This window comes from Pelecanus crispus, chromosome 2 (assembly GCF_030463565.1).
Source record: "Pelecanus crispus isolate bPelCri1 chromosome 2, bPelCri1.pri, whole genome shotgun sequence".
Classification (NCBI taxonomy): domain Eukaryota; kingdom Metazoa; phylum Chordata; class Aves; order Pelecaniformes; family Pelecanidae; genus Pelecanus; species Pelecanus crispus.
The window spans coordinates 137,865,536-137,889,544 of NC_134644.1; the positions used below are offsets into that span (position 1 = coordinate 137,865,536).

The window sequence follows — 24,009 nt, forward strand, 5'->3', positions numbered from 1 at the left end:
TGAAATCTACGTACAAACCTGCATTTTCAGACCATTATCCAGTCAAACCTGAGAAAGCGCAGTGCTGGACCTAACACCCTCCTGCTTCACAGGCTGACTCAGGACTGCAAATCAGGAGACCGATACATTATAAATAAGCTTTCTGGAAAGCACAATCAAGTCCTGAGAAAATCAATGTTTATATTACTTCCTGTCTTTCTTAATTATCCTTTTTTAAAGGACAGTTCTGTAACAGAAGAATTTAAGAGTTTGGTTTTTGTACGAAATGAGCACGACCATAACACTCTGTTGACATTTAGGTCAGATTCTACTTTTCAACCATTTTCTTGTGCCCAGTCCTGGAGACTGCCAAATTTCCATGGTGTGATTTTACCAGCAGGATGCCCTTCCCCAGTCCAGCATAACTGGAAGACTAGGCTGTAACAGGCAATGTATTTCCAAGAAAGAAAATGTATTATTAACATCCTTTAAGTTCTGGTTACTTGAGTTCAATGACAATCACTTCATTCAGCCTGGAAGAGGTTTACAGAAAGGCTATGAGAATGGCCAAACTACTTTACAAGAGCAGAATAAATGGGCAGTCTTTATCTAGCCATGCATACAAAAGACCTCTCAATACGCTGGTGCAGGTGCAACAGCTACTTATGCAAAATGAGGAGGCTGACACAAACACCAATGACTTTAAACAGGCCGTAATTAAATTTAAACAGGAGTTTAAAACACTTCCAACTACCTGAAGAGTTAAGTTCTTCCTTCCATTCAGAGAGGGAGCCCGAAAAACCCCAAACCTGCTCTTAAGAGTAACACTGATGAGCTTGTGGAAAGACAATATGACATGGCTGCCTATGTTAGCAGAAAGCTGAATTAGATGACACTGACTCAAGGTCCCCCCTCCGAGCCCTGCAGGAGCAGCAGACAGGCAGGCCACTGCCATCAGGGACTTCAGAGTCTGTAGTGGAAACACCAGCCCTCCCCGCCCCGTGGCACTTTGCACTCCCTCAGTTGGAGAATCCACTTGGTACAAATGAGCTTGTGCCTCAAATTTGTACATAACTGAAAGGAAGGGGAATGGGACCATGCATCACCGGCCTTTCAAAGCATGGAAAGACTCATGCACGAGTCAGCAGCAGAGCAACTTCTTCAGAGCTTAAGAGGGTGCATGCCTGCACTAGAAACAGAGTAGTCTTCGATCTGCATCAGTCCCGAGGGGCTACTCATGGGTGGTATGTGGGCGGGTGAAGCACTTACCCCTGTGCTATGGTTTCCACCATTGATGCAGCCAGCTAGGCAAGGATTAAAATATGTTATTCCATCTGATCCACAGACAGGCTCGTACTCATGAATCTTACATCCACAGTTAACATTACAGCTCCCAGTCAGATTCCTGTGGGCCATGGCAAGAGTGGGACTGAAGAAAGGAAAAAGAACATGCTAGTAGAGCAAGCACAGATATCCTGCTGTTCAGAGGGTGAAAACATCCTACTCATTAACTCTGGAACTGAGAGTTGATTATCAGAGAAAGACTGCATTAACTCTAGGTTATGTACATGATTTAAACAATATGGAAAAACATCCAAGGCATCCCTGCCATCAACTAAAAACACAATACAAAAATAATACCAAAGTTTAAAACTTGTATCTTATTTGTCCAGGTAGCAGTTGCACTTTTCCCCTCGTTTTTTTTTTTCCTTTAAGAGTTAAGATACCACTATTTTTATATGTCTATCCTAAGCTGCAGCAATTTGTTGTTGATTACTAGTGAAGGGCTCAGTGATGAGATGTAAGCATGAATGAATAGGCATCTCTTCCCACATATCAACAATTGTTCAGAAAACTTAATACTTGTATTATTTTTTTATATATATATATATGTGAAATCTACAGGAATGTCTCTAGATCTGGAGGACTGCTGTGCTTTTACTAAACATCTGTAAAAGAACGACTACTGCTATTCCCCAAAATCTTGCCACAGACCAACTTTCTAGGTCCTCCCCAGAAGTGTTTGGCAGCATGCTCAGAAAGAACTAAAGGGAATTTGAGAGCTGAAGGACACACACACCCCCCCCAAAAAGCAGGCTCTTCACTATCTATCACTGCTGCTCCAAACAGGTGATTGAACAGATCTCAACTGCTACAGCAGGGAACTGCATCAATTCTTTACCGGCAAGCACCATGCCAGCCTGGGCACATCCTCACCATGGGATGAGTGTGCAAAGGGACCCCAACAAAGGCAGCAGCTCATGGCACGCAATCTGAGCTCAGTGGTACATGTAACAAGGCCTGAATGAAGTACTGCACTGAGACAGCCACAGGTCTCTCTGGATGCACCCTCTCCTCCAGCTAACACCTCTGCATGGCACGTCTGGACTCTGTCTGGAGAGAGCAGATCACTTGGAAGCAGTTTTGGTCTCCCCAAATGGCACTGCCCTGAGTGCTGGGGGTCCCAAAGCAAGACAAACTCCTAAGACAGAACCAATACCTGATATCCTGAGCTGCCAAGGGGGAGCCAGTACGAACCACTGAGTGCCAGCCTGCAACTTGTGGCTGGAATCGAGATTTTATAATTGTACCAGTTGTACCATTGCAGCTCAATCCAGAAGTGACAAAGGCCTTAGTAATAGCAGAGCCCATATCTGTAAGATCACAGACTCTTCATCAGAAGATGATGGGGGAAAAAACTCCCACTGATCAAATGGTGCTTTCTGCTATCAGTAGAAAGAAATCAACTCTGGTTACAACTGACCACCAGCTGGCACCATCACAGGTTTTGACTCAGGTTGATTAAGTCACACAGTCCCCAAATTAACCAGCTCCTGCCTTACCTACCATATCACTTCAGTCCTGCCCAAAAAACTCTCAGGTCACTTAAAAATGCCCAGCTTTGGGCACAAACCCTGGAGGGGACACCCAGCTACTCTCCGCGCTGAAGTAAAGCCCAAGGTGACACTGGACTTTTACCATTCCTGGGTAAGGTAAGGGCTTGGAGTACAAAGCAAAGGAGGAAAAGTGTTAGCAGGCACAAAGGCAACCTCACTGAAACAAAACAATAGTAAAAGCCCCTACATAACTGTATATATAAATTCTGATTACAGAGAAAAAGAGAGAGTTAAAATGAAAGACTTAAAGAAAGAGAAAATGGATGCTAGTTTGTTACCAAATTAAAAACAGACTGGCGTAACTGGACCCAGTGTATACAGAGCTAATATCAGAGGATGTAAAGTGTCAATCTCTATTATCTAGAAGCTCCTCATTAATGAGGAAGCAGTTGATGATCATATCATATCATATGCTTCTGACAAATAACTGGTCTGAAAAGCCATTTAGTTTTAATGGGCGTATTTTCTTGAAAACCTCAGACTAGTTTATAAAGAGCTACCATACTACCTTTGGCCCTTTCAGTTACTGAGATCGCTCAGATGAGTTTTGTAGCATTGCTTTTTTTCCTTGGCTGGCTAAAGACTAATAGAAAACTTATTTTTGTATGCGTATGTTTTCTGTGAATACCTTTAGAAACACATGAAAATGGCTACTGAGACCACGGTTGTCTCTTCACCAGTAGCCATAAGAAGATGACCAGGGAAGAGCAAGAACAGCGCAAGTAACTTCCCCCAGAAAAGTAGTCTCTCAGCCTCTAATGAGTATCAGCCCAAAATATTTTGTAAGTCTGATGTGGTTTTTTAGTTAATAAACCTCAATTTTTTCCCCTGTATTTCTCACCCTGAGATTAAATTTTTTGCATATACAATATCCAATAGCAAGGACTTTTTGGCAGTCCACAGCCTGTTACACGAGCTGTTGCTTGTTTTATATCTGGCTCTTTCTAGCTTTATTTGACAGTCCCTATTTCTACTAATTTGCTTGTAAATTCTGAACACATGACAGCTCCTGAAAAAATAAACTTAAGGGGTTCCTATGGCCAACATGAAAATATTTGCAAGCTTTACTGAAATCTTGTAGTTGCAATTAAATAAACCACATCTAATATTAACTATCTAATCTAATCACAACTAGTATTACCCGAAGCCATTATGCCAGAAGGTACCTGAAGGTATAGGCATAAACTATTACCTTTTATCCATACTATTACTGAACATGCCAGCTCAGGTACCAAAAAGAAATAACTGTTCCACTTAAATATATATGAAGACACACTTTGAAATGTAAGTTATTTTCTGCTGTCATTATGCAGCCAAATTATAAAAAGCATGAACTTTTAAATGGTCCATATTATAACTATACCTATTTTTACTACACTTGCCATGCTCTCTGTCTTGTTTCAGGTTGCTGAATTAATTTAGTAAGTGGAAAAGAAAAAGTCTGCAGTGTGGTTTATTGCTGGTTCAATTTACTGCATCTCATTTGGAATTTCATCTGGGGTTAAAATACTACCAGCAACATGAATACATTAAGCCAATGGAAAACTTACCTGAATGACCTTATTCATACCAATCTATTTCCAAGTGATAGGGTTGGCTGAGGCTAGGGACCCTAACTCTTATTTCCTAAATACCTTTCTGTCTAAAGAAATCACAGTTCCTGAATTTTGCACCCACACTCCCTCTTCACTGCATGAAGTGATACCAAGCCACCGAAAACTGAAAAGCAGCTGATATCAACATTTTCACCTGAAGCTTCTCCTCTTACTTAGGAAAACCCCCATTTTATTATGTTTTCAGGAACTGCAATCTATAGTTCCTTGTGATGCGTAAATAGCTTGCTTTTTCTGCGGTTACTCTTAAATGTAAGCCTTACTTTCTGTCATAGCTTCAGTCTAGCCTTGTAAATGCTATTTTGTGTTTCAAAGTACCCAAATGTTAGGCACTGCAATATTCAGTATCACAACACACAAATTTTTCTGAAGATAGAGGGCCAGTTTCAAACCATGTACTTTACAGGTTGTAATTTGCAATACCTAAACCTGAAAGTTTTCAGTCCTTCCAGGTGCCCAAGTCAGAAAGGCAGGTTTTATAAGGAATCAAGACACCTGCCACTTCTAAGATCTCCAAAAATTCAGAACATGGAACTGAAGGCCTGACCTCCTTCCTGTGGCTTTTTGGCTGGCACCCTGGACAGGGAAGGTCAGATGGGAGGTGAGAGTGATAGCAAGACCAGATCAGAAATGGGTCCAGATACAATGATCACAATGATCAGTCCAGTGATCACACAGCAAGTCCAAGAGAAAGGAGGGGCAGGCCCTCACCTCCACCTTTCTTCACAACATCTCTCAGCAGTGACAGAGCTGACCCTGGACTCAGCCAGCTGAACTCCTTAACTCAGGTGACCAAGCTCCTAGAAGTGGGGGGGACACGCTCTGCATCCTGACACTGTATCCGAATATCGGTGTTCACCGCAGACAGCTCAGAGAGTTCCTACACACAGAGCAAAAAGCTGCCTGTTTGTGCTGATAGCCTTCTTCAGAAACACTGTACTTCATGGATTTATAACAGATATCTTCTGAAGTGGAAGAGGAAGGTTCCTCTTCTTCATCAGCTCTACAGTTGCCCAAGTGGGAACACTCAGGTTCCAGGTCCTCCTCAACCTGAAGGGGTTCAAACTTACATCTCCTTGATGATGTTCTTATCAGCAAGCTCCAGAATGGCATCTCTCTCCATCCTTCCTGCTGAAGCTGAATGTGATCCCAATCCTCCCCATGTCTCCTCATCAACACCCCTTTACTGCCATATCTACAAGCAAAACCTGGAGCAGGGACCAGGACTGAAGCCATTTCTTCCAAGGGAAATCTCCTTTCAGAAGGTTGTGTATTCTTTTTTCTTCTGCTGCCTCTCTATACATTCCCCATTTTTCTCCTTTCTCTTCCCTTATATCCACCATCCATTTGTGCAGTGGTTATGGTGCTCTTTGGGACAGCAGGAGTTCAGAGTCAGATTCTCCGACTAAATAGCTGGGTAGAGCCTACTGCGCATAAGGTGAGCAACTTCTGTAGCAACCAATTTCATGACTTCCTAACAAAAACACACTGTCAGGCGGTTCTTATCTTCTCCACAATAACTGTTAAACATAGTGGCCAATGCTAGTTTGTTTGTTTTTTTTTTAACACTGGTACCAGAACCCTTTGGTGTGTCATTAGCTTATTTTGAAAGGTTACTTGGAATATTCCATGTGCCACCTTTCACCAGTGCTTCAAAGACTGCAAGATGCTGTGGCTCATGGCTACGATCACTCTGGCCTTGATCCCCAGAGGGGCAGAGCTTCTGGGTCCTCTCCCAAGAGGTTGGACCTGCCTAGCTCTGTGACACAAGGCTGTCCCTTCTTCCTCTTACTGCCTGATACTTTTAAACTAGCTGGCATTTTTTTCACAAATGGAAGCAAAAAGTGTCCTCCATTGCATCATTTATCCAGTAGTCCACTGATTAGATAAGAAAACCCAGCTTCCAAAGAATACTGAAATAATCCATGAACGGCTGAATGTGATAAAGAGGAGAGGTTGCGGGAGTGAAATTTAAAGGCCTTTTCCAGAGACTAGAATATATATATGAAAATCCCTAACTCCAGGAGAAGACTGTGCCCTTTGCCTTCTCACACCTGAGAGGTAAGCAGAGCTGCAGGCACCACTCTATTTCTGCCTGTGGTCCATGTGCAGTCCAGTCCAGAAGACTTGAATTTCTGAGAACAAATGCCAGTTTGACCCCTGCGGAATCTGCAAAACCAGACAGAGCTAAGTACTGAGCTCTGTTGGGGCATGAGTATATGCACATGTGCCGTAAGCAAAAATCTTGCCTTGGGAATTATGTTGGTATGCACAATCTCCCCACACCGGGCACTGCAGTGTAATACTGAATTAACTGTACTGCCTTGTTTGCCCTGCTCAATGGTGCCACAGAGAGGCCACTGCTGTTTAAAACTAGCTCAAGTATCTGTTCTAAGCAATCAGTAGATATCCATGGAATTTTAGCACCTCCTCAGCCAGACAGGAGCTGAACAGGAATCTGGATTGGGTTTGTGGCTGCATCCCTGAGATGCTGTACACATGCTCACAGACTGCCGGGGTTGCAGAGCCTCATGAGGGCTGCTGTTTGCTTGCCTTCACATCTGTAATGTGTGGGCAGGATCGCTGTAAAGGTGAACAGCTAGCATCAGACTTACTGCATCCCAGCTACCCCACAGACCACAAGGGATGGTCTTCTGCTCCCATCTTGTACACCCAAATGGATCAGAGACTCGGCTCAGGAGCCACTCTACACACAGCAACTGTCACCCATGTCGTCCATCACCTCACCTCCTGTCATTAGTGACACTAAGCAGTATGACTGCTGCTTAGTGGCTTCCACTTGACACATTTTTAATATATTTATTTGTTTTTGCTGAATATGCTTGTCTTCACAGCTGGGTACTTTTGCAGCCGATCAAATGTTACTAAGTCACTCTTAAATATTTATTGACTGTCTACTGATCACACAAAGCAGGTTCACAAATATAGCTCTTGGAGCTACTTTACACTTTATGGTCTAGTTGGATGTTAACCAAAGCCTGAGTGTTTTTTTTCTTGCGCCATAAACAAACAAGGCACAGTTTTAGAAACAAGTTGCAGCTTGAGCAGGAAATTAAATATCCAGGACTGATATTGGTTCTGTCACCTTCTCAGCTATCAGCTGAAACTTCTCTTATATCACGCTGGATTCCAGAAAGCAATATGCAGCAACACGTCACATAGCAACAGGCAGACTTTTCCAGTAATGTCTCAACAGAACCTTTTCTCTGACGGAAAACACCAAATCATCAAAACATTCCTCAGGAACATGCTGATTTCAGCAGCACAGTGACAGAATTTTTTCACACCAACAAGAGAGGCAGCATTTTTGGAGTTTCGCAAGCTGATTGGCAGCCTGCTGAGCTGGATGTCCCAGATGCCTGAATATTTGGGGTAAGCAGTGGCTCCCCAACCTGCCTTGGAGACCCTCGTGCCCGTGTCCCAGCTGCCAGCAGGGCTCTGCCACCCTGCACACGGACAGGTCTGGGGACAGCCCAGGCTGCAGGGAGAGGCACAGCTCAGGTCCCCCTCTCCAACCTCTCCCACCCTGTGAAATGCACTCTTCTGACCCCTTATCCCTCCATCATGTAACCCCCTTCTCAGCAGCAGATGGGTCGTGTTGTTCCACAGGCAGGAGAGCTTGCATTGCTAACTCGCTTCAGCTGCATTGCTGAACATTACCATGACACAGAGGTTAAGAAATCAGCTTAAAAATGAAGATGAATGAAATCAGGCATGCAAGAAATGAGAAGCATGGAACTGGAAACTGAACTGAGACCACTGTGAAAATTTAATCTCAGTAGCATTTTTTTGTTTTCGCCTGAAGAAACCTTAAGTTTGCAGATATGCAAAGCAAATATGCTGAAATTAATAACAAGCTATGGCAAGCCATGTCTCTCCATCTTTCACCACCTTTTGTACCTCAGCAAATCACTTTAAGGTTTACTTGGGGGATTTTTTTTGTTTTTTTCAGCAAATGCCTTGCACGCAAAGAGATTTTTTTTCATCCTTTCAAGAACATGTGATACACAAAATCATCTATTAACTCTGTTTCCAAAAGCTCATTATCAGACAGTTGTAAGAGGTTCATGCTTTCATCTTTATTACCTTCCCTGTTCACTCATTGTTCACTCCTCTTTCAATGATGAGAAACTAATGAAGGATGAAGGAATTCAGATGCTGGGGGCATGAAATCTCTACTGACATGTATCTATGTAACCCCATTTTCATCACATGTGATCTACCATATAGCACGTATTACAACAGATTTCTATGAACACTTCTCGCAGTAGGGGATCATTATTTCTTGAAGGTAGGTATTTTTCCAGCAATAAACTGAACCAAAGTATTCTACTAATCCTAATCTGACACTGGGAAGCTGCCTGCTCTCCACAAAAGAAAACAAAGCATTGATCCCTTACTGCACAGCACATTGCAGATTTACCTGCATCGGCCAGACAGAGCAGGCTCTTATGGAAATTGCATAGAAGCTACTATGTCCTGCTCATGAGCTGGCCTATGGGAAAAGTAGCTTAGTTTCAATGCGTCCACTGCTGTAGACACGCAGGATGTCTGAGAAACAGCTGCCCCACTTGTTTCAGCGGATGCAGATGCTGTCAACTTGCAGTGCTGCTGCACCTGATCTGCCAAGGACACCCGTCATGCTTGAGCATGCTAACAGAAACCAGCCCCAAACGACAGCGTTTCCTGAACTATTCTTTCACTTACAAGCAAAGACACTGCTCCTTTCATTAATAAGATTCAACTGCAAGTTTGTTAAACATATGTACCGGGACAAAACCCAGAATCCCATCTGACAAATTGCATTTGTTCATTTCTCAGGGAGACTGTTCTGTGTCTCCATGACACGATGCTGGTAAAGCTAATAAAGAGGAGACCTTTATAAGATGTAACTAATGATAAAAAGGTCTCTAGTTCTTAACTTTTTTTTTTCCTAAATCCTGTTCTCCTCTCCAACTATTACTCCGTGGAAGGCTTGTGGTATGGGAGTAAAGTAAGAAAAGTGAAAGTATAAGGCAAGATTTATTGCCTGGAGGTTTTAGAGCTGTGACCTGTTATTTCAGATAGCCAGGCTTGGACTGAAACCTCATTGTGCTGGCAGTCAATGCACACATATTGGAAAAAAAAAGTGGACCCTCTTCCCATGAGGCTACAATCTAAATGAAATGCAGTTTAAAAAACAAAACAGTGCCTGACTATATTTTGGTAACATCTAAACAAAGAATTGGTTTGCTACATGGTTCTAGTCATATTTATTTAGATCGCTGTAGTAACCTATAGGACGAAGGAAATGCAAAGGAAAAGAGATAACCCCTCACCACACAGTTTCTATAATCTTAATATTGGGCTATATAATAAAAAGGATTCTCTTAGTTTGATAGCAGTATTTTTGGTTTGGTATTGAAGAACATTCTGGATGGTAGAGATCTGCACTGTCCTTGTTGGCAAGCAGCTGGAATTGCAGCAATGACGCAATTTTTGTGTAGCTGTCAAACAAGGGACCATCTCACTGTGTTAGCTGGATTCCTTCTTTGTTGTTATTGTTCTGATCCAATTAGTCACTACTTTCAAGTTAAGAGATCCGACTGGCTAATTGGACTGAGAGAGAGACAAGAATAACAGAAACCCAAACTGGTGGTGTAAGAGGAAGAATAGGAGATTTTTTTTTAATGTGAAGTGCCTCAGTAAGTCAATTGCATGTTTTAACTAAACCTTAACTGCACCAAAACAACAGAAAACAATCAGAAAGGGCCTGTTTTGATTCATTACTTGCCAGAAATACAAGAGATGGAACTGATCTAACCCAGGAATCTGTCACTATGAGTAAGCTCCTGTGGAGCCTGTTTTATTTGCCTTATACCACAAAACATGGAAGAGATAGGTTTACAAACAACCAAACCAGCTGTTCTCTGCTATTTCCCATTTATTCAGCACTAGTGAGATCACACCTGGGTCCAGGTCTGGGCTCCCCAGTACAAGACAGACATGGACATACCAGAGAGAATCCAGCAAAGGGCAGCTAAGGTGATGAAGGGACTGGAGTCTCTCTCTCCAGTGAGGAAAGGCTGAGAGAGCTGGGACTGTTCAGCCTGGAGAAGAGCAGGCTCAGGGGATCTCATCAACGCCTATAACTACCTGAAGGGAGGGTGCAAAGAAGACGGAGCCAGGCTCTTCCCAGTGGTGCCCAGTGACAGGACCAGAGACAAAGGGGACAAACAGAAACACAGGAGGTTCCCTCTGAACATCAGGAAATGCTTTCTCACTGCGAGGGTGACCGAGCAGTGGCACAGGTTGCCCAGAGAGACTGTGGAGTCTCTCCCCGTGGAGATCTTCAAAAGCTGCCTGGATAAGAAGACAATTCACTGATTCAGGACTTTCCGTTGGGACGCAGGTTATGGTGCAAGAGAAGGGATGCCATATTGCGGTTTGACATAAGGCTCCTTATACTGTGTTCAAATACCAAACATGCCTTCTGAGACAAGGCTGGGGCACAGAACAACAGGTTCTAAAATGCTGAGGTGTGTGATACAGAGGTGCCCTTGACCTTCCTGATAACAGAACTGCTGACGACACACCAACAAACTGCTTGTGCCCGACATAAAACAGCAGAAAATCCTTGCAAATGTATTCTAATCTGTGCATGCCTCCAGGTTCCATCCACTTCCTCACAGCTGGTACAGTTAGAAAAATACTGAGTTATGAAACATACTGAATTATGAAAAATCATTGCCTACTCTGCTAACTACTGGTATGCACATACTTCTATGTTAACCAAAACCCAGCTTATCCTTCTCCTCTGTACCAGTTTATGGCTCAGTTCATCGAAGAAAATTTTTAAATGTAAAAGAAAAGAACAGTAGAAGTAAACGTGTTTGGCCAGAGACAATTCTCCTGCAGGCTATGTCTACACTGCCCAATGCAGCTGAGATCTCTGGGCTGCTGCCAGCGCAGGTAGCTCAGACATCAGACCTGGCATAGCCATGTTAAGGTAGAACATCATGCAAAACAGTTACTCTGAACCAAGCGGCTGTACTGCTTCTTCTATCCAATCTAGCCTGTTGAACTGGCTTTGATGTCCAGAATGCTGCACTGCATTGGAACTAGAGAATGAAGTGTGTGTTTTATTAAACCTCAAAATGAAAGCATGCTTTTTTGTTACATGAACAATAACATCCTTTGATGTCTGAGTTAAAGAGTTGCCTACCAAGTGAATGATTTGTAGCTATCAAATGATTGACCATAAGGATTAAGAGAATGTTTATCATGTCAGATATTCAAGATGAATTTATGTGTAGTGCTTCTTTATTATCATTTTGATAGTAAATTTGGATTTCATTTCTGCATTAAAAGAATCATATAGGGCTGGGGCTGCAAACTCCTGAACCCTGCTTTATAACTTCCTCGTAATTCTCAATTTCTGATGACATTACAGTCTAAGCATACTGACTTTTATACTGATTTCAAAGCCTAGATATACCTCAACATTTTCAAGAATTTTGCCATTACCATCTCTCACCTCTTTTCTCAATAGCAACAATTAGATGAAAGTAGTAAAGAAGTAATGCTACTGCAGACTTTCAGAACAGCTGTGAATAGATGCCTATTTCAATTCAGGCTATGTACTTACTGCAAATGTTATTACTTACTGCAAAAAAAAAATAGATACTCTTACAATTCCAGTGTGAAGCTTATGTGTTCCATAGCAATAGTTTGCCTTGCCTTCAATTTAGAAATAGATTTAAATTAAATAGCACTTTTTCACAAACAGGAAAGTACAGCCTTCTCATTAGCCAGGCAGGGACATTCTGACTTGCCACACAGTTCAATTAATTGCTATCTGAAATTTATGGTTTAATACCTAAAAATTTTCATTTCTTCATCTATGCCCACAGGCTGCCAAAAACATCAACAAAAGGTGGACAATCAAAGCATTCCACCTCCTTCCCATCCCTGTCCTCTCCTTCAGCCCACTATGCTCAGATAAGGATATATCACCATGCTACTCTCCTCTACAGTCAGTCCCTCAGCAACAAGCTTTAAATTTAGGTGTTAAGAATACAAAGGAGTAAACCAGCTTTCCATCAACTTTCAGTTGCTGGTTCTCCTTGCTCTAGGATTAGGATTTGCGAGCAATGTAGTAACACTCAGTAACATGCAATGCAAAATATTCTCTGTGTAAACAGTGCCTGTCTTCTTCCTCCCTTGCTTCCCATTTTTCCTCTGTTTTTCACTTGGCCTACTGTCCTGGTTTCAGCGCCGGGTTAAACCATGACACTTGCTCACTGCCCCACTGTAGTTCCTTTTTTCTCCATTTGATCATCTCTTTTCCTGGTCCACACTTCTACATTCTCTTCCAAACCTCAAAATGTTAAGAGTCCGGAGCTAAGCCTTAAAAGCAAGATATTCAAATGGATCTGATACCCAGCACCTGGCCTTAAATAAAAGGCAGATGTCTCAGATGTAAAAGCAAAGGGAAGAACGCTGCTTCAGATAAGGTCGTGCTCTTCAAACGCTTACTCTGTTCTTGTGTTTAAGATACATGAAGAAGGCAATTTTGGGGAAAAGCTAATGTACCAAATAAGAAAGAAAATAAAAGCTCATGAACAGCCTTCTGAGGAATTACCTTCCAGTGAAACACCTTCTCACACCCTTTACCTTACACAATTGTCTTCCTTCCAAATATCCCTCATTTTTTTAAAATGCCCTTTCATGCATTTCTTAATGTCACAGCTTAAACCCCTCGCTCCCAATACGTTCCTACATCCACCCCTTCTTTTTCATGACAGCCTTCTTCATTCTCAATATATCTTTAAGGGTTATGATCTAGTTGCTGTCTCAGTGATGATCCAGCAAGCACTGGAGGGCATTCATACACTAGTAAGGGGTTCAGAAGCAGCGCACACCACTAATGTTGATAGCACATGCCCAAGTGATTCCTCTCAAATAGGGACTGTAGACCTAAGACACTATTATGGTGATAATAAACAAACCTATTCAGAAAAAATTTTTATAATCCCTGTAGTATTTTCACAATTTTCATGAGCAGAAAACATTTTGAAACACCAACTAAACTGGACAGTCTACAGAGGATACTATTCTTATTTTCCTGTAAAAATCACTGAAGTCCATTCTAATGCATTTTCCCATCCTTCAAAAAGGTGAGTTATTACATAAGCTTCATAATAAGCTAGATGTAAAACCAAAGGGCCACATAGTAACAGTGTGTGTTTATATCACAATACTCACCGAATTCTCATTTGAACATGTGGCTTCTTCAGTACATCAGCCATCACCATTTTTTACATTTCTTTATCAGGCTTATTGGAAAAAGCTGGTTTTGCCACAGATGATTCCAAGATACTTACCCAGTTGTGTAAGGTATATTTATTCCCCCTAGATTAATGCTTTCACATCCAACAATGAAGAGAGTTGAAAAGCACAGCAGAGATACACCACTGCAGATCATAGCCAACTTTGCAGACTCTCTCGCACCAAGTTTCAGTTTTTTTATAATGTAGCCGCCTAGGACAATACCAACACCAGCACTCGGGACAATAATCACACCTGCCAGGAAGAAATTCAAGCAACATTAAAACAGGACTTACAGAAATGGAATAAAACATAAATATTGGTTTCATTCCCTAATTAGACGACTGCAAATGCTGTACTAAGATCTCTATTGTCTGTTAGCAAACTGAGTCAGACTTTTCAAGCCTCTGGAGTGTTGTCAAAGAATTAATAAAAGCCTCCTTATGATATTACCAGCAGCCAAAGCACTATAAGAGAACTATTGTACTCACAAGCAGAAACATTGCATTGTATTTATTTTAGAATGGGGAGAAGGGATACACATTGCTCCAGTTCAATTACTGAAAATTTGAAGAAATCCAGATTTGGACACAAAGCTTCCTCTTCCTACTCGCATAATAAATTCCAGGGAAGCACAAGTGTTAATCCCAGGCAGGCCCCCAGAAGCTTGCACACCTGGGAGTGCATGCATGAGCCTGGCTGCAAATTCTGCCTTCTGGATACGATACTCAAGTTGAATAGCTCTTTCCTACATCAGCAGCCCCATTCATCTCAGCGCAGCCACATGGAGAGCAAACTGATCAAACACGATGAAAGAAATTAAGACACTAGAATTAGTATTAGGCTAATTTTAAGACACAAAAGACATGCCTATGAAATTTATGTCGCTCTGCTGCTGCAGTTACAAGGTGGCAGTTCAGCAACATGTCACCGGGCTGTCCTCACTCCCCAGGGCCTGAGGTGGTGTTGTCAGTGAATGTCTTGCACTTCTTAGCCTTCCTTGGATTTTACTTCTCACTGCCATGTGAGAAGGTCTTTAAATAAGGTTTTTGCTAATAAACACGCATTCCACATAAATACGGAATTTGAACAACCTTTGGCAGCTGCATCTAAGGAGAAGGAGCTAACCTTCATAATCCAAATTCTTAAAGATATTGGTCTTCTTTTTAAAGAAGCCAGTAATACTATCACTTGCAAATATCCTTAATATTATTGCAAAGCATTCTCATCCTTTGCTAATTTGTCTAAAGGTGAAGGGGACATTATATTTATCAAAATGTTGAGATGGTGAAAGTAAAAATAAGAGGTAATAATAGTTGCCGCCTTACTTATACCGCCATCACTAACGGCATTATAAAATAAAATGTAATTTCATGAGGAAGATTCTTAATAATAACCCTTCACAGACTCAAACCCAGTCTTTCTCATAAGAGCAGAATTTAAATGTATAAGTCCTTCTAGAAGAATTAAATGATTTTCACAAAGTTCAAAGCTGTTATCTCTCTTGAGCTGTTATATCTCTCACTTTCAATGGCTGAATATGAACGAGGGAAAGAAATAATGCAAATCCTTTCGCTTGCACTGAAAATGTTCGCTCTGGGTGAAAAAATCAGCCATCTATGTCTACCAGGCATGCCCTGCTCTGTGACAATCTGTGTCAGAGAAGCCCACATCCACACGAAAGGCAGACTGTGAGTTATACTGCGCTGCTGTTTTCATCCATCCTCTGCCACATCATGAAGATCAGAACATAAAAAATGAGGAGACAAACATGAACAAATTGTCTGCCAAGGCTCACTCTCATTCAGGAGGATGGAAAGGCAAAGGAAAGCCTACACAGAAGAAGTATAAAGACCAATTCCTCCATGCAAACTGAAGATGAAGATGGAAAAACTCTCTCTCTGGGAGGAACTGGAAGGGCAGGAGCAGATTTTGCTGTTTGTGGTGAAGGCAGTAGAGAGAAGTACTCATTCCCTCCCATATGTCAGGAAGCCTGACAGGTTTGTTTGCCCCAAGTACAAACTCTTTATCCTTATGCCCCTCTCTTTCTGCAGGGGACGTGAAATCAGAAGTGATGTACTGTCAAAGAAACACAGCTACTACAGTGCACTTCCAGACGAGCTTCCAGGGCAAAGCAAAGCATGTACATCTAATTAGGACATGCATTCTTCTTTTTCAAAGGCATTTAGAGGAATAAAGCTTAAGATGTGATACTAAGCCATCACACTGCACTCTCCTTCATTTTGTAATGACAGTTTGGCTTACAGGAATTGTACATGTGCCAAATACGCTCCTGGGTCCAGTGCTCTGAGGCAATATTGCCTTTCAGTCAGCAATTTTCAAGCTTTGTCCTTTTTGCTGTTGTCAGGATGCTGCAGCACTTGAGGCTTTTCACAGCGGCAAAAGATGATCGTAACAGCTACTAATAATCTGGGAACAGAGAACTGCAATATCTGCTAAGCAGGCTACACTAAGGGAATACCATGGAGATTTTCAAACCAATTCTGTCTGAGATACATATTACACATTTTCTAAAACTAAAGGTAGATCCAATCTGTTTGTAACCATTTTAGCAGAAGTCACCAGAGCAGTGCTCTGTAATATATAGTGTGCAGTTCTTCCAATTACAAATTATTTCAGTTGTAACTCTCTTTCTCACAGGTAAATATGCTAGCAAAGCACCTGAAAGATTAACCTGGATTTGTCTGAGATCTATCTGTAACCTAGAGTCAAAGTCCATTTTTTCTGGACTTGAGAAAGCCTGAAGGCTGAATGCCACCTGCTCTGCACACAAAAAAAATTCCAAACAAGACAAGACTGCAGCACATGCTGCACAAGTTCAAGACATGAAGTTTAGCACATGACGTTTTTGCTGATGATTAGTGTGAGGTTTGCTTAAAAATAGAAACAAACTGAGACTTAATTAAAGAATCACTGCTTATGATTGAGACAGAAAATGACAAATAAAAAATTTACATCAGTCACATGGACAAATTCATCAAGCACATGTACTCAGCTGGCGATGTACATATGATGTATGTAGTAATATAAGTAACATGTAAGTCCTCCTTTTGCTAACTAGAAGTTTGCAAACTGGACATGTCTTTTACTAGATTAGCCAGAGCAATCTAATACACAATCTCCAAGTTTCCTTTTCCCATTTTTCCTACAAAAAGAATTTATAAAACTAATAACAACTGTTGACTTTAATGCTAAGTTTAGGAGCTGGGGTTGTGGAAGTAGTGCTCACTTGTCCATGTTGCACATCCAGCCTGAGTTATTTCATCATCTTCTTCTGGTTCATTATAATAGTCTTTATCAAGCTATTTGTAACAGGGAAAACAACAGATGTTAATAGCTTCACACCCTGGATAGGGTCACATAATTTTTTCCTCTTTTAATGTACTGTCTGTTGAATTTTTTGTCTGGCAAGAATGTTTCTGGTTTACCCAGAGAATGAAGCAAGTTACAGAGTAGCAATCCCATCAAGACTCATTACAGCAAACCTCCTGTGCATGTGTAGCTACCCTAAGCTTCAGATAGAATCACAGTCCTGTCAATTAATGTTTCCTCCTTATATACAGAACATAGGGATATCATGCCCTGAAGAAAATCTCATCCCAGCAAGCTTTCAAACACAGAAGTCACCACGTGGTGCTTCTCTGATGTTTCCCCCCAGCACCCTAGAAAGACTCCTCACGTTTCTTCCAGCCACTGCAGGTGACAAATGATTCCCATGAGAGGTCTCTGTGTCTTTGTCTCTCTTTCTTCTACCACCTTTTGTCTTTTCCTTGACTGATGCCCCTGGGCAGCTTCACCCTATACTTCACCCCTGTTCCCACAACTCACTATCCACTCCATCACTCCTTCTCAGGCACAATATCTGGAAGTATGGGGGAGCAAAGAACTAACCTGTCTAGCAATCAGCAGCTATTCTATATGGGAAGCACTATAGAGAAGGCAGAAAAGATGCTTGTAAGTGCAAAAGAAGAAAGAGGCGTTGAGACAAGTGTCTTTGATGCAGCTAGGAGAGAAGGGAGATGATCTGCATGACATGGGCCCCAATTTTGCACAACATTTTGGCCTCTTTCCCTAGGGAAGTCCCCATCTCTCCCTCCCACTGACCAGTACGAAGCTTAAAATTTTGTGGTTTGTAGCTCTGTTAGAAGTTGGACTTTGCTGCACATTGCCATGGCAGCAGGGGAAGTGCCACACCAGCAAAAGAAGGGCCTCAGACCTCCAAGTGGGAGAGGATTTGGGCAGCTCTCCTGGCTAGACTAGATCGTTGTGCACTCAATGTTAATAAGTAAATAGGCAGAAGACCACCCGCCCGGAGGGGAGAGATAACTGAAGGATGGGACAGATAAACAACTTGTCACTGGGGAAAAAAGAAAGATTAGGATATTTTAAAGATCAAAGAGGAAGCAAAATTCACAGAAAGTAAGAACAGTTTGAGAATATCTTTTAAGGCACACAAATCACAGTAAAACCGATGGGTTTTCTAGCTTGTTTTTATTGCTATTTTCCCCCTTGAAGACCATTAACATATTAGAAAATGTCTGTCTAGGCTTATGTAAAAAAACGCAAATGGGTTCACATTTTACTAAACGCATACAGCAAAAAATGGCCTGAATATCTAACCAAATGCACAAAGCTGGATCCAACCACCTGTTCTAACAAGCATGTTTTTGATTCATTCCTGTATTGATTCATTTCATTAGTCAAAGAACACCAACCCTTTCAATGTTACACTATGTGGCAATGCCTTACCAGTGTAGATGCTGGCATTGGAAGCTGGGATGCCAAACTGTGACTCGATGAACTTGGGAATGAAGGTAATAAAAGCTGTGACAATAGCACTCTCAGCTGTGTATGACAAACTCACAAAAAGGAATGTCATGTTGCTTAAGATCCTGACAGCTGCTCTTGGAAGCTCTATAAAATGACAAAAATGACAAAGGAAAGTTATAAATAATGAGCAAGAAACAAAAGCAAACTGAAACAAAACAAATCAATTTTCTTTGAGATGGACTGGCAATAATGGCTTGCTAGCATCTGGCTACATTTGCTAAGCGGAAGAGAGAGTGCATATTTGGGATTGCAGTCTTCACTGTCTGCTCTTACCCTATCTCACTGCATTGCCCCAGGGCTGCAGTCCCACTTTTCACAAACACAACTGAGGTCTGTTTTAACAAAACCACCTGAAGCAACAGGGTCTACACAGTAACACTATGAAGGAAAGAAAAACAGCAGTAAAATGTAGTGATTTTGGCATTATTCTGTCGTCTTATTTTGAAATTTTCTAGGACATAACGCATATCACACTGCTGAACTGACAGTACTGAGCTTTGCACTCCACAGGAGGAAAACAGATCACGTACTCCCCCTGTAACCCTCTGCTTCAAGGACCATGCTTGGAAAGTTGGGATAATAATACTATAATTCGAAAAGGGAACCAAAAGATTGTTAATTAAACATTTTTCTACATGATTTAAAAGTATTTACAATAGAGGCAGACAAAGCATACTGAAATCTGAAGTCAATGATATCAATGAATCTCAACATACCTTACATACAACTCATTTAATATTCTCAGAAGGGATAAAACAATCAATTAAAAATGAGAGCACATCATTAACTTAAATTGAAAAAGTATTCATAGATGTTGCAATTGTCCTCAAATCAAATACCAAAACCCCAGGAAATTCAGCACTGTAGTTGAAAGAAACACTTAAATACTTTTAATTCAGTCCTGTAGTGATGGTAAATTATCATCATAAGATGATGATAACAGTAGTCAAGACTTAATTTTTTCAGATTAGATGGCATGATTTTAAACATGCTTTTTTTTTCCTTGGGGCTTCTACCAAGATCAGATTTTCTGTTCAAGTATTATATCTAACCTGCTATGCCTTGGGTTTTTTCATTTGCTTTTCACTTCATACAGAAATTGAACACTGCTTGAATCAAAGCCCATTGAATTCAATGACAAGAGCGCCCATTAGAAATACAACATGTTTAGTAAGGACTCCTGAGTGAGAACTTTATTGATGTTAAAAGTTGTCAAGTCAAAAATCTACCTCACTTTCTCCACTGACTCCAGTAGGTTATCTGTATAAAAGCAAACAGAATTTAGACACTTGTCATGTCAAAACTTGTCAGGCTGCAAATTAGCACCTAAGTTGTCTGACTGCATCCAGCCTTAGCTTATGCCAGTTGTCAAAATTTGTACTGAATTCATTATGAGTACAGGGTTTATAATTTTAATGCAGTCAAATGCTCTCTTGCTACCTCTATGAAGAAACATATTAAATGCTAAATATAAAATTTGGTGGAAATAAGTAATGAATAAATCATATTAAGAAGCACTCATATATTTGAATCTTAATGTGTTTTTACCACCTACAGCTTTTTCTAAAAAAAAAATGTGGCACAGTTTGCAATAGAAGAACAGAAAGAAACAAGATAACAGGACTATGAGACCATATCATATCAACATGAATATATGGAAACTGTAATGCAACTGTACATGTTCAGAAACTACATTACAGTAGCAAGTACAAAGATAAAACAGTATCAGTATTTATTGGCAAATATGCTGCATGTTCAAAATACAGCTGATCAAAATTTATCTCATTGTTCAAAAGGAAATGAAAGCGAGAAAAAAATGAAGTATCTAAAATACCATCAGATGTCAGCCCTCAAACCTCATCAGCTTTGGCTTTGTGTCTATTTTTGGGTTGGCTTGGGTTGGCTTTGGTTAGCTGATGGGGGCTTAGATGCAAAAAGAAACCAGAGGGCAAGAGCCAAGATGCTCTAACCCAGCTTTTGCAAAGCCTCTCATGGGGCTAGATGACGCAGTTTAAGAAAACGGCTGCCACAAGGGTTGCAGTGGGGCAGCTGTAGCAGGATTTCCCCAGGGACAAGGCGCAGGATTGAGTGCTTCTCCCCCTGCAACAGGAGCAAGCGGTTACAACTGTGCTGCTGCCGCTGTGAGGAAGGAGTCAGGAAACAAAAAGGGGGGGAGCCAGGATCGGTCCTGCTAGAAACTGAGCTATTTGGTGGCAGTTGCTCGCCTGTACTGAAAACATGTGGAAGAAAACAGTAAGATAGTAACTTTCAGAAGACTGGACAAAGAGAAATACCATTTTATTAGGATGATGAACTAAGTGCTCTTTGTAGAAATGAACTGGAAGTCCTTGGCCAAGGGCTGAGTCCAAGATCTTTGCTAAATCCATTATTTTAAAGGGCCTGGTCCAAATACCTTAATACCTGGTAAAGTTTACGTCTTCCTGGTAAAACTGAGCTTCAGGAAAATGTCTGGTTTAGAATTTTTGATCTAAAGAGAGTGAAGAACTAATTAGGTAAAGAACTGCAGAGTTAAACATTTTGCTCTGGTGTTCGGATATAGAGCTGTACTTCCTGTTGACTCCTACTTGGATCTCATCTGAGCACTCAGTCTAAAGGTCATTATTAATTTCAAAACTAATTAGTATTTTCAAATTGGATTTCTAATGATAAATAGATAAAACTCAGTGTCTTAGAATAAGCTCAAGTTCTCTTACACCTGTGTGAAGGATTCTTCAGGAACAGCTCTGCTGATTACTGTAATTTTTGGCATGAAATAAAACAGAGATTATTCCTTCATGCTGCACTAATACATATCACCTGGAGCAGCTGAGGGTTGAAGCTCTTTGTGACTTATAAAGAGCAACTGTCTGGCATACAAGGAAAAGTCCCTATATAGTAAGAAATTTGCAAATAAAAATATATATTCAGAATTAGGTTTTCCCTGATTTCCTCCTATGATTATAGACTGATCCTGTGTGACAGAATCTGTATTACACTTCTGAATTTAAAAACCTACAATAAAAAGGCACTATAAGTATCTCATATCTTTCAACCACACTAATTCTACTAAAAAGCAAGAATGCTAAAAACTTTAAGGATCCTTCGCACTACCTAATCAATCATGTAATTAAAACACTTCAATGCCACATTAGTTTTGTGTCACTAGCCATAGGCCTAGGCTTTGATTTCAAGACCCTTATTAAACCTGTCAGGATCGGATCTTTAGGAGGTCTTCAAAAAACATCTCTTGTTTTTGCAAGTGTGCATGAGAAACAAACCCATGGGAACTTGCAGTTTCCCTCATTCTGCCATTTGAACAAATAAATATCTATCAATTACGTTCCTAAAACTGAAATGATCTTCTAGTATGGCTGCAAACATGTTTACTCTTCTGTGCAGTAATTCAAATCTTAAACATCCTCATCTTTTTTTTTTTTAATAACCTAACGTGTAACTAAGAGTAAATTGAAACCTGCCTTGCTGGACTGGTTTGCTAGTCTACTGGCAATTTTCTTCCCTTCATGGTGTTTGACAGTATTTTTTCTCTAGTCAGTATTCATTTTCTTTCACTAGTGTGCTGGACCACTGCTTAATTCAAGGTAAGGGAAAAGCATAAGAAAAATCTGCAAGCAATACAAACATTTGTAAATACTGCTCCAAGAAAAACTCTTAAAGCACTGTAAACAGAATTTCAAAAAAACTCAAAATAATTCTGACTTCACCTCCTTTTTCATAGTTTAATATATTTTCTTTTATCTCTGTTCCTGTGCATCTAGCCCAAGGTGGTGCAATGAATACAACCAGGGGAATAAACTATCCCAGTCTACAGCACTGTCCTCTTGTAGTCAATCAGCGAAGCCCCTTGTAAGGGTGACGCCTTGTAAGGGTCACCCAGATATTAGCCAAAGGACCTCCTTTCTGCTGGTGCTCCAAGCCTGGACAGCACTATCCAAGTCTGAAGCTTTGAAGGAGGCTGCCTCCACACCAAGGTCTCAGGGGCAGCTTCTGCTCTCACACAGTACAAAGGAGAGCCAAGATTTGAGACAGAATTTCTGGTTTGTTTACCAGAATGAAAATGAGCATTTTCAGTCACACACAACTACTTTAAATATATTCTGCATGGAGCTAATCACTAAATTCTGGAAAAATATTTTGCCATGTATTTCATTTCATTATCTACTCACACACCAGTTAAACAACTTCATTCAACTCAACCGCTCAAGCATTTTCAGGACATGCCTTAAGTAGCTGGGTGGTGGCCAGATCGTTGAACAGCCCCTAATATCGCATTAAGAGTAGGGAGGTTCAGAGCACGTTTGATCTGATTATTACTTTTGTGAACTTGATTTAGAGCAGCTCCTCGAGGCTGCAGCTAACACTGCTCACCACTGCACGGGGCCATGCCAACCTTTTCTATTTTGAGCTCTTCAAGATGGCCTAAGAAAGGGCGAGGGGGGGAGTGACTCTCTCAAGGTCAGTGGCACAGCAGGATCTCCAGCCCACAGTCTGCTGAACTCTCTGACATTTACAGGGCTCACCAAGCGCCTCCGCACACAGACCACTGCCGCCTCTTCCTCTTCCGATCCCTGCCAACTAATCTTCAGGTACCGCAGAAACTCCAGTCCGGATCCTTGGGGAAGCACTGCGGTGGGCCTACCCTACAGCCATGAGCTCCTCAGGAGTTTCTTTTACCTTTGCTGATGCCCTGACAAGCGTTATTATCCTGCCTCAGTCCCCAGCAGGGACTGACTGGGAAGGGCATACGACAGCTGGCAGGCGTGAGAAGGCAGACAGGAACATTCGACATTTAAGAAAGGGCTGTACATAGAGACAAAACTCAAAATGTTAAAAAAAAAACCCCAAAGACTACAAAATACGTGTAATTAATTAACACCCTTCAGATTAGATCGGTACCTTTTAGGTAATATATACATTTGCTGTCTTCACACTGCTCCTTGATTCAATTGCACAGTAAGTTTCATTATAGTGGTACGTAAAAGGGACTACAGATACAATTTCCATGGTACAAAATCCTAAGGGTATCCACGTAATAAATGAAAACAGTGGTTTTGTCTGCTCGGGTTCATGATTTATCTGCATGTATGGGATTGAACCGTGGCTTCTTCATCATGAATCTCCTCTAGCTCATGTTATCTACACTACTATTTCTCCCAATAAACTACATCCAATTTTCTTCCTCCTGTGACCTATTTCATTTTTTATTCAATACTTCCGATACCTGCCTCAGAAGCAATCTCCCTCTCATGTTGTTTACTTGCAACATAAATAGGAAAACACTGAATTACAAGCCCTTGCATCTCAAAACATGAGAAAAAGAA

General features: G+C 41.1%; 1 protein-coding gene across 1 annotated transcript in view; it reads right to left on the minus strand.

The window, feature by feature from the left end:
* SLCO5A1 (solute carrier organic anion transporter family member 5A1) overlaps positions 1 to 24,009 on the minus strand; it is a 77,159-nt gene that overhangs the window by 7,425 nt on the left and 45,725 nt on the right. Inside the window, exons 4-6 of the mRNA XM_075706093.1 lie at positions 18,590 to 18,754; positions 13,876 to 14,074; positions 1,249 to 1,408 (exon numbers count right to left, since the gene is read on the minus strand). Coding sequence (XP_075562208.1) covers positions 1,249 to 1,408; positions 13,876 to 14,074; positions 18,590 to 18,754 — 524 coding nt within the window. The remainder of the gene's footprint in view (positions 1 to 1,248; positions 1,409 to 13,875; positions 14,075 to 18,589; positions 18,755 to 24,009) is intronic.